The sequence below is a fragment of the Mustelus asterias genome, chromosome 19 (genome assembly GCF_964213995.1).
Source record: "Mustelus asterias chromosome 19, sMusAst1.hap1.1, whole genome shotgun sequence".
In the NCBI taxonomy this organism is placed as follows: domain Eukaryota; kingdom Metazoa; phylum Chordata; class Chondrichthyes; order Carcharhiniformes; family Triakidae; genus Mustelus; species Mustelus asterias.
This window is the reverse complement of record NC_135819.1, coordinates 31,723,647-31,735,717: the sequence shown is the minus strand read 5'-3', so window position 1 is coordinate 31,735,717 and position 12,071 is coordinate 31,723,647. Positions and strand designations below refer to the sequence as shown.

At 42.6% G+C, this 12,071-nt stretch overlaps 1 protein-coding gene across 1 annotated transcript in view; it reads right to left on the bottom strand.

Annotated features, from left to right (window-relative positions):
• Positions 1-12,071, bottom strand: part of dnai7 (dynein axonemal intermediate chain 7) — an 83,906-nt gene that overhangs the window by 60,737 nt on the left and 11,098 nt on the right. The window contains exons 4-6 of the mRNA XM_078234758.1: positions 11,722-11,826; positions 9,821-9,958; positions 7,883-8,029 (exon numbers count right to left, since the gene is read on the bottom strand). Of these exons, the coding sequence (XP_078090884.1) occupies positions 7,883-8,029; positions 9,821-9,958; positions 11,722-11,826 (390 nt within the window). The remainder of the gene's footprint in view (positions 1-7,882; positions 8,030-9,820; positions 9,959-11,721; positions 11,827-12,071) is intronic.

The following is a 12,071-nucleotide window of genomic DNA, read 5'->3' as shown; positions in this document are numbered from 1 at the left end:
CATTCACCCGAGGAAATAGTCTTTGAACGTTCACTCTATCTATCCCCCTCATCATCTTATAAACCTCTATTAAGTCTCCTCTCAACCTCCTCCGCTCCAAAGAGAAAAGCCCACGTTCCCTCAACCTTTCCTCATAAGACTTACCCTCCAAACCAGGCAGCATCCTGGTAAATCTCCTTTGCACTCTTTCCAGTGTCTCCACATCCTTCTTGTAGTGAGGTGACCAGAACTGCACACAATATTCCAAATGTGGTCTCACCAAGGTCCTGTACAGTTGCAGCATAACCCCACGGCTCTTAAACTCAAACCCCCTGTTAATGAACGCCAACACACTATAGGCCTTCTTCACGGCTCTATCCACTTGAGTGGCAACCTTCAGAGATCTATGGATATGAACCCCAAGATCTCTCTGTTCCTCCACATTCTTCAGAACCCTACCTTTGACCCTGTAATCCACATTTAAATTAGTCCTAACAAAATGAATCACCTCGCATTTGCCAGGGTTAAACTCCATTTGCCATTTTTCAGCCCAGCTCTGCATCCTATCTATATCTCTTTGCAGCCTACAACAGCCCTCCACCTCATCCACTACTCCACCAATCTTGGTGTCATCAGCAAATTTACTGATCCACCCTTCAGCCCCCTCCTCTAAGTCATTTATAAAAATTACAAAGAGCAGAGGACCAAGCACTGATCCCTGTGGCACTCCGCTGGTAACCGGTTTCCAGTCCGAAAATTTTCCATCCACCACCACCCACTGTCTTCTGTTAGATAGCCAGTTACCTATCCAATCGGCCAAACTTCCCTCTATCCCATACATCCTTACTTTCTTCATATGCCGACCGTGGGAGACTTTATCAAACGCCTTACTAAAATCCATGTATATGACATCAACTGCACTACCTTCATCTACACACTTAGTTACCTCCTCAAAAAATTATATCAAATTTGTGAGGCAAGACTTGCCCTTCACAAATCCGTGCTGACTATCCCGGATTAAGCTGCATCTTTCTAAATGGTCGTAAATCCTATCCCTAAGGACCTTTTCCACCAATTTACCGACCACCGAAGTAAGACTAACCGGCCTATAATTACCAGGGTCATTTCTATTCCCTTTCTTAAACAGAGGAACAACATTCGCCACTCTCCAGTCCTCTGGCACCACCCCCGTGGACAGTGAGGACGCAAAGATCAATGCCAAAGGCTCTGCTATCTCATCCCTTGCCTCCCAAAGAATCCTAGGATATATTTCATCAGGCCCAGGGGACTTATCAACTTTCAGTTTATTCAAAATTACTAGTACATCTTCCCTCCGAACATCTACTTCCACCAGCCTATCAGCCTGTGACACCATCTCTTCCTCAAAAACATGGCCCCTCCTTGGTGAACACCGAAGAAAAGTATTCATTCATCACCTCTCCTATCTCTTCTGACTCCATGCACAAATTCCCACTGCCGTCCTTGACTGGCCCCAGCCTCACCCTGGTCATTCTTTTATTCCTCACATAAGAGTAAAAAGCCTTGGGGTTTTCCTTGATCCGACCCACCAAGGACTTCTCATGCCCCCTCCTAGCTCTCCTAAGCCCCTTTTTCAGCTCATTTCTTGCTAACTTGTAACCCTCCATCGAGCCAACTGAACCTTGTTTTCTCAACCTAACATACGCTTCCTTCTTCCTCTTGACAAGACATTCCACCTCTTTTGTGAACCATGGTTCCCTCACTCGGCCATTTCCTCTCTGCCTGGCAGGGACATACCTATCAAGGACACGCAGTATTTGTTCCTTGAAAAAGTTCCACTTATCATTAGTGCCTTTGCCTGACAATTTTTGTTCCCATCCTATGCTTCCTAATTCCCGCCTGATTGCATCATAATTACCTCTCCCCCAATTGTAAACTATTTGATCATTGTGACACATTAGGGGCTATTCAGATATAAAGTTTCCATTAGGAATCACTTTTGCACTTATGTTGTTCCAATGTAAGAAGTCTCACAACACCAGGTTAAAATCCAACAGGTTTATTTGGTAGCAAAAGCCACTAGCTTTCGGAGCACTCGCTGCTCCAATGTGCCATGAATAAAATTCTCAGTGGACAAAAGGAGTCCAGTGCTACTCAGATGACATCTTACTTACTGGAAAGAATGAAGAAGAGCACCTACATAATTTAGATGCTACACTGCACAGGCTAGAAGATTACAGGCTACGACTTTGGAAGGATAAATGTGAACTCTTCAAATCGTCTACTGAAGATCTGGGACACATCATAGATGCAAAGGGACTGCACAAATCCTTTCAAAAGTAAAAGCCATACCTGAGGCACCAGCACCTCAGAACGTAAATCAACTTTGATTGTTTTTGGGTCATTAAACTATTATGGAAGGTTTGTCCCAAAACTAGCAACTGTTTTCGAGCCTTTGCACAACTTATTGGGTGGGATTTTATGGCCTCGCTCGTCCTGAAACCGTAAAACGCCGTCCGTGGTCAACGGACCTTCCCATTTTCCGCCCATTGCCCGCTCCGATTCCCGTGGCAGGCGGGGCGGTAAAATTCCAGCCATTGTGTCAAAACGGGAAATGGGTGGATCAGCGTGAGAAGGCCTTCATACAGGCTAAGGAGGCATCATTAAAGTCAGAAGTACTGATACACTTTGATCCAAAATTACCCTGGCTTGTGATGCATCACCTTACGGAGTGGGAGCAGTGGCTCCTCACATAGTGCCCAATGATGAAGAGAAGCCAATAGTGTTTGCATTAAGATCCTTGAACAAAGCAGAAATGAACTATGCGCAGATAGCGAAGGAAGCTCTGGGCATCATTTTCAGGATTAAAAGATTTTTATCAATACATATTTGGAAGGAAATTTGCTCTACTAAATGATCACCGACCACTGATGATGATATTCAGGCCGCTGCACACTGCTATTCCATCCCCATCAGCGAGCCGAATGTAGAGATGGGGCATTGCTGTTGTCAACACACACATCATCAATCAAATCTGCACAGGGGCGGCACGGTAGCACAGTGGTTAGCACTGCTGCTTCACAGCTCCAAGGTCCCGGGTTCGATTCCCAGCTCGGGTCACTGTCTGTGTGGAGTTTGCACATTCTCCTCGTGTCTGCGTGGGTTTCCTCCGGGTGCTCCGGTTTCCTCCCACAGTCCAAAGATGTGTGGGTTAGGTTGATTGGCCAGGTTAAAAATTGCCCCTTAGAGTCCTGGGCTGCGTAGGTTAGAGGGATTAGCGGGTAAAATATGTGGAGGTAGGGCCTGGGTGGGATTGTGGTTGATGCAGACTCGATGGGCCGAATGGCCTCCTTCTGCACTGTAGGGTTTCTATGATCTATGAGGAACACTGATGAACTCTCCAGATTACTCTTACCTAACAAGTCAACACATAGTTCCAGTGGTAATATTTTCTATTTCGAAGAAGTCGATCAGACTCCTGTAACTGCAGGACAAGTTAAGAAATATATCAGGAATGATCCACTTCTGTCAGAAGTTATGGACATGGTACTTTGTGGCAAGACCGGAGGAACAAACCCGGAGTTGAAGCAATACGTTACCCAAAGACTTGAACTATCAGTACAGGCTGGTTGTCTCCTCTGGGGAGTACAGATAATCATTCCACCACTGTTAAGGAAACATGTCCTAAAGTAACTTCATGACGGTCATTGTGGGATAGTAAGGATGAAGAGACAGAGTCAGAGTCAAACAAGAGTCCATAACAAAACTAGCAACTATTTTCAAGCCTTTGCACAACTTATTGGGTGGGATTTTATGGCCTCGCTCGTCCCGAAACCGTAAAATGCTGTCCGTGGTCAACGGACCTTCCCATTTTCCGCCCATTGCCCGCTCCGATTCCCGTGGCAGGCGGGGCGGTAAAATTCCAGCCATTGTGTCAAAACGGGAAATGGGTGGATCAGCGTGAGAAGGCCTTCATACAGGCTAAGGAGGCATCATTAAAGTCAGAAGTACTGATACACTTTGATCCAAAATTACCCTGGCTTGTGATGCCAAGTGAAGACCTAAACCAGATGGCACAGTAGCACAGTGGTTAGTACTGCTGCTTCACAGCTCCAGGGACCTGGGTTCGATTCCCGGCTTGGGTCACTGTCTGTGTGGAGTTTGCACATTCTCCTCGTGTCTGCATGGGTTTCCTCCGGGTGCTCCGGTTTCCTCCCACAGTCCAAAGATGTGTGGGTTAGGTTGATTGGCCATGCTAAAATTGCCCTCAATGTCCTGAGATGCGTGGGTTAGAGGGATTAGTGGGTAAATATGTAGGGATATGGGGGTAGGGCCTGGGTGGGATTGTGGTCGGTGCAAACTCGATGGGCCGAATGGCCTCTTTCTGTGCTGTAGGGTTTCTATGATTCTATGAAACATTCCTGAGAACCTGACAATACCTGAAACAACTGTGTAAGACAGTACCTCAGTTGAAGACATTTCAATGCCTAGTCAACCTCCAAATCCTTCGTCAACTTTGGTGGAGACAACATTGAACAACCAAAAACACCAGAGGTTGCAGCCAACATGAAAATGCAGATGCCTGAGGTTCGCCAACAACCACACCAAAATTGATGTCATCCCAACCATATAACTTATTGACTTTGACGAAGGATCATCTGGACTCGAAACATCGGCTCTTTTCTCTCCTTACAGATGCTGCCAGACCTGCTGAGATTTTCCAGAATTTTCTCTTTTGGTTTCAGATTTCAGCAACGGCAGTAATTTTCTTTTAACTTATTGACTGTTGTTTTACTGTTTTTGTAAATTTATAGTGTTGTAAATTGTTAACGTTTTACTGCGTTTCATTGCAGGAACCACTAGTGTTGTGTTCATGTTGATGACATCATCAGCAGTTGGGCCCGATTTACAGTCAATCTAATCTAAGGGCCAGTAAGAGCAACAACTTCCCCAATAAAAGCTCTTGTTTGTTTCATACTTCTGTGTTTTGCAACTTCTGTTTTAAAATACTACAACTATCTCCAACAAGAGCGAATCCAATTATCTCCCTCTGACACTCAATGGCATTGCCAATGCTGAAGCCTCCACCACCAACATCCTGGGTGGTTACCATTGGCCAGAAACTGAATGGAAGCTGCCATATAAACACAGTGGAGTGGCTACATGAGCAAGTCAGAGGCTGGGAATTCTGTGGAGAGTAACTCACCTCCTGCCCCGCCAAAGCCTGTCCACCATCTACAAGGCTCAAGTCAGGTGTGTGATGGAATAATGTCCACTTTCCTGGATAAATGTAGCTTCAACAACACTCAAGAAGCTCGACACAATCCTGGACAAAATAACCACTTCATTTTTATTTTACTGAGAAAGGGGCAACTGTATACCAATATAACTAGTAAATGCTCGTAAAACTCAACATCTGTCTCTTGACAAAGAGCTCAGCATTTGAAAAGCTTCCACCAACTTTAGCTGACTGACAAAGTGGGCATGGAAAAGCAACAAAAGCAGGCAGGCTTTTCCCCTCCCATAGCCCTGTAAGCATGGCCCACAGAGTCCCAGGACTGGCTTTGATTTCTAACCCTGACAATGTGATCCAACGAGACACGACCAAATGAGTGACTGCTACTTAGCTGTTCGGTTCCATCAAACCAACCTCTCCTCCAGTCATGAACCTATGTGCAACCCTGCCCTCCCGTGCTCTAAAGCCCTCCACTCTCCTCCAGTCATGAATCTGTGTGCACCCCCTCCCTCTAATCCTCCAAACCCTACTCCTTAGTCATGAATCGGCTTAAACACTTTCTTTCTCGTCTAAAACTAACCCCCACCCTGACATGAAAATATAGATAATTGGGGGTAAAATAGATAATGAATAGAATTCATATGTAATGAGGACATTTCATCTTGAATAATTGGTCTTTGTTAAACCAGGCAAACTGACCTTATCTAGAAGCCTTTAAGGGACACCATTGAATCTGACTCAGCAGATGGAACTTTTCTAAACCCTTTGATATAACCATACTGGTACAGGCTGTTACAAAAGGTCACAAAGGACACGACAGTACAGCAAAAGAATATTCCAGAAAAAATAGAATACTTTAAGCCCTGCGTATTCTATATGACTTATTTTTAAAGAAAATAAATGTTCAAAGGATATCCTAACATATTGGGGTCAACTTTGCCTTCAAAAGGGCACACTGATACGTTTTGTTTAAAGGAAGGATTCATCACACATTGGCTTTGGATGGCACAGAACGTCTCTTCAGTCTTTATCAATTAATGTGAAGTCATGGATCAATTTAATTGGAATACTAAATATCACTATTATAAGATTAAACTCTTGCAGATCTTAAGAAAAAAGAAAAAGACTATGGCTGGAATTTTACTGTGCTGCCCGCCACAGGAATCGGAGTGGGTGAGGGGCGGAACATGGAAAGATCCATTGACCTCGGGTGGGATTTTACAGTTTCGGGACGAGCAAGGCCGTAAGATCCCGCCCCATGACCGTTTATGACCTCATCTTGGACACAGGAATCTTAAGCTGACCGTGCAGTAAAGTTTAAGGTTTAAACCTTTTTTTTTTAAATCAAACAAAAATTATGAAAATAAGAAACAAGTGAAAGTCACAGGCATTGCTACTGAAAGATACTACAAACAGCTTTTGACCAGATAAATGCTCACAGGGTTCACATAATAAAGCAATCCTCAACAATTAAATAATTATCTGATATGATATACTATCACCATATGAAAAGGAGAGGAATTTACTCAAAGATGTAACACCTACAGCTGCTAAGGATGATGCAATTCAATTCAACAGACAATAAGATGGAAGATTTTTGTCAGGAAAGACAGAGGGTGCTGAACAGAAATCTTTAAATTAACGATTCTCAAGCGATTGAGGAGCTAGACACTTTCAAAGTTAACCCCAGCAACAGCTCCGCAGTGTCGAGCTCTTCAGGCGGCTAAAATGCTCAGGGATTTCAACCAACACTTGGCTTTAAACATCTGATCGACATTTTAAGACAAGTCTGCAGCATATTTTTTTTAAATTCTGGAATCTATATTAGAACTAAGCTCATGTTTTCCATCTTTTTATATATCTTTAACATTACAATGTACTTATCCACTTGAAGTGTATTGCTAGTTATGGTTCTTTAATGAATTTGTAAGTAAGTTAGTAAATGATGCAGCAGCTGAAGAAGGCAGCTCACCTTCTCAAGGGCAATTAGGGATGGGCAATTAATGCTGGCCTGGCCAGCAATGCCCACATCCCCTGAGTGAATTAATAATGTCTCATGTAGAATTCTGTATGCAACTTTAAGAACACCCTCTCTTCTACACTCCAAAATGGGGAGGTACCATTTTTTGAAGAGAGACCACCAGACACTTATATCTGGGTAATTATAACCAGGCTAATAATTATTTAAAAAGCTACCTGGAAGAAGCTAATATGTCTTGATGGTCAATTTCCTTGGGGGAGAGGTGGTTCACTTGTTTGGTCCCAAAACAAGTGTCTGCAGGAAGTGCTTATTCTAAACTCAAATGAAGGTGATTCTTCAGGGAGTGCTCTTGATATGGGATGGCTCCAAGGGGTCAAGGTTATAATCCACTTCAACCCAACCCATCATGAGTCCATGTTGACCACTTCCACATTCACTGGTCATATAAACTATTAAAGGTTATTGCTGTCCAGCCTCAGTAAGTCCTCCATTAGGCCATTCATTTTGTAATATTTAATGTTCTGCTGAATTTTGTCTGGCTACATCAGCTCAGTGCAAAAGTCATCACTTGTACTGACTCAGTGATATCACACAGAATGACATACTTTAGATTAGTCAGCAGCCAGTTTTGGTTAGTCCCGACAGAGAATGTTTTGTGCAATATTTTGGTGTACATGTGAGTATGAATGATCTGCTTAAGCACCTACCTTTAGGAGGATATTAGTTGCTTCATCATTGATGTTAGAGAGAAGTTCCTGCAAATCCCAAATGGTCTGTTGATACTGGTTCGCAGTCGCCTCAGGCAACTCATCGAGTGGAGTGTCACTTAATAGCATTTCTAATTCATCTAAAAGCTGCAAGTCACAGGGCAGATTTAAAACAATTTTCCATTGTGCAGCACTCAACAGTCTTTGTTGAATACTTCTAACGTCCAAGAGAAACAGTACTAAATATTATGGAACAGAGTAAACTGGAGAGACACAACATTTTGAAAATGTAACTCCAGAAGCAAATTGTAGACCAGTTTCACTCATACATGGAAGGTGAGAACTCTCTTAACGCAGTAAGAGAGAGACAGAGAAAACCAGTACTATCTTAAAAAGTGAATCTCAAGGGGGAAATAATGGGCAGAATTTTACAGTCCCATCACAACTTGGGCAGGACCGTAAGATGCAGCAAGCCATTCAAAAGCCCATTGACCATAAAATCCCACTGGTGTAAAGTTCCACCCAGGGCACATAAAGCAAGCATTAATGAAGGGAAAACTCTGGAACCATGGGAGAGGGAATGACAAATAACTTCAAAAAATCAAGCAGAGACAAGAGCAGCACAAGGAGTGTTTAACAGTGGAAGGATCACAATGGCCAAATTTCCAACCAACACCAAAATTCCTAATAGATATAAAAGAAATGGAGGTCTTGTGGTGCAATGAGGAGCGTCCCTACCACTGAGCCAGAAGTTCTGCATTCAAATCCCATTCCAGGATTTAATGGTCAAGCTCATAACACATCCAAACAAGTTGATTATCAATCTGTAAATCCTTTCGTTATGTATTAATGGTAAATGGTCAGAGAGAGGGAGTTTCCTGGTCAGCCAGGTGACGGAAAAATAATTGGAGCCTCTATTAACTATTTTTTTAGTGTATCTCCACATCCACAGTGTTTTTTACCCTTTGGGGAATAGAGCTAATTATCGGCCCGTTGAGCCGTGTTGAATGCTCCTTGTCAGTCCAGTTGTTGGACTGGAACCCGAAGCTTCAGGTCCAGCGGTAGGGACACTAAGGCCTCCTTTTTAAACACAACTATTGACAGCTTAGCTATAACATGCATATAAAAGAGCGTGTTGCCACAGCAATTCGGACTCCTTGGAATGGCCGGCATGGATCAGATTGGTGTCAACAGTGCACAGTTCAATCCCCATTCCTTGCATCACCTGTGATGAAGATCGTAGTGCTTTGAACAGAGAACTGACAAAGTAAAGCAGATATAACGGTTTCTATGAGGAGTGCAAAACTATATTTTCTTAAGGATTATATCTAGATTATTACAATGTATAAATGCGATGTGAGAAGCATATACCTTTGTGACATTGCAACTAAGGAACTGTTGTTGTGCTGTCTTAATATTATGGTGATAAAAGTTAATCTTGACCAATCAGATTCATATGACCTCTGAGCAATTTGAGACATAAGGTAATAAATGAAACCTGCTTTGGGGGCTTACAGTTCCCTAAGTTTTCCACATTAAGTATTTCCTCAAGTCATTAGTGGGTCTGTTGTACATTAAATTATAGGGGATTAGCTGCTATGATTAGTCGACAAATTCATTATCATTGCCTGGTTGGAAGATGAAAATCATCATCACTCACCTGATGAAGGGGCAACGCTCCGAAAGCTCGTGCTGCCAAATAAACCTGTTGGACTTTAACCTGGTGTTGTGAGACTTCTTACTGGTTGATAGAAGATCAACCACATGGATCTTCATCTTGTTTTCATCTGGTGTTTGTTATTGTAATATTATTGTGTGTCCCAGTGTCATGTTGCATGAGATGAAAACAAACAAAATAATATAGCCCAGAGAGATGGAAACCTCCTTGGACCTAACAACAGTCAAAGGATTAAAATGCTTATTAAGCCAAGTCCTTACCTGTAATATTGTTCGACCTTCTTCAAACAAAGACTTAATGTCTACATTTTGATTCTCTTTGGAAAGGTTTATGAAAGTATTAATCTCCTGAGAAATTGTTGGATCAGGGGTTCCATCACAGCGCATGTAACGTTGCCACTGAAGGAGCAGAACCAAGGAGAAAATATTTACAACAGTAGGCCACCTATTTCAACACTGATCATTTTGATCAGATGTTTAACATCACAGCCTGAACTGCAGACTTAATGGAACTGAAATGCATATATCTTCAAATTACATGTTAACTTGTTCTGAAATTAAAAAAATAAGAATCTCTCAAATAAATTGTCTGATGCTGCCCAGGCATCTTGTGTTCGGGTTGTTCTTCTCTTTCCACATTTATTAATACATTTTTGCTGAAAGTAATTGTCAAAATATTGTAATTGCCTTGTCAAAATAAGCATAGTCACTGGTTCGCTCAGTTGGCCAGACGACTGGTTAGTGACGCAGAGCGACGCCAACAGCGCAGGTGGATTCCCGTACCGGCTGAGGTTATTCATGAAAGCTCTGCCTTCTCAGCTTTGCCACTTGCCTGAGGTGTGGTGACTCTCAGGTTAAATCACCACCAGTCAGCTCTCCCCCTCAAAAGGGGAACTTTACCTTTACCAGTTGGTCAGTATCTTAACTCCATCTAACCACTTTGTGCCCCTACTCCTTAGTGAACAAAAAGGTAACAATCTCAGTCTTGATATTTTCAAATGGCCCCCAGGCACCAGCAGCTTTTTGGGAGAGAAAGTTCCAGATATTCTCTATCTTTTGTGAGTGAAGTGCCTCCTGACATTGTCCCGGAATGGCTTAGCTCTAAATGAAAGATTATGCCCTTTGTTCTGGACACCCTCGCCAGAGAAAATTGCTTCTGTCTATCTACCATATCAAATCCTTTCATCACCTTAAACGCAAATGTAAAGAAGAACACCTTAATACCTTAAAACACCGCAAACATAGAGGAGAACATGCCCCTGTCTACATCAATGGGGACGAAGTAGAAAGGGTCGAGAGCTTCAAGTTTTTAGGTGTCCAGATCACCAACAACCTGTCCTGGTTCCCCCATGCCCACACTATAGTTAAGAAAGCCCACCAACTTTCTCAGAAGACTAAGGAAATTTGGTATGTCAGCTACGACTCTCACCAACTTTAGAGATGCACCATAGAAAGCATTCTTTCTGGCTGTATCACAGCTTGATATGGCTCCTGCTCTGCCCAAGACCGCAAGAAACTACAAAAGATTGTGAATGCAGCCCAATCCATCACGCAAACCAGCCTCCCATCCATTGACTCCGTCTACACTTCCCGCTGCCTTGGCAAAGCAGCCTGCATAATTAAGGGCCCCACGCACTGCGGACATCCTCTCTTCCACCTTCTTCCATTCTCTTTGGAAAGGTTTATGAAAGTATTAATCTCCTGAGAAATTGTTGGATCAGGGGTTCCATCACAGCGCATGTAACGTTGCCACTGAAGGGGTAGAACAAGGAGCAAATATTTACAACAGTAGGCTACCTGGAAAAAAGATATAAAAGTCTGAGGTCACGTACCAACAGACTCAAAAACAGTTCCTTCCCTGCTGCTGTCAGACTTTTGAATGGACCTACCTCACATTAAGTTGATCTTTCTCTACACCCTAGCTATGACTGTAACACTACATTCTGCACTCTCTCCTTTCCTTCTCTATGAACAGTATGCTCTGTCTGTATAGCGCACAAGAAACAATACTTTTCACTGTATGCTAATACATGTGACAATAATAAATCAAATCAAATTTCAATCTTATAGAAATGTATTATGTAATATCGCTGCATCAAGATTATCTTATCAACACTCCTTAGTTTTCTAAGATCAAGGGCAACAATATGGAGAAACATTACCTTAAACATTTCTCTAAGATTTTTGTTCACTTTCTCGACAATAAGATCATTTCTTTCCAAAACTTGAAGAAGTTCAGGTAGTTCGTTTTCTTTACGTGCTTTATCCTGTTTTTAGGTGAAAACAACAATCACACCCATGTCAGCTATATTAAAGAACGAGTTACTCTAATATGTAATTGAAATTTAATCAGTACTGATGGTGATGAGTACAATAGCAGCATTTAAGGGGCATCTAGACTAATAGATGAATAGGATGGGAATGGAAGGATACGGACTCTGTAAGTGCATATGGTTTTAGTTTAGGCAGGAATCATGATTGGCGCAGGATTGGTGAGCCGAAGGGCCTGTTC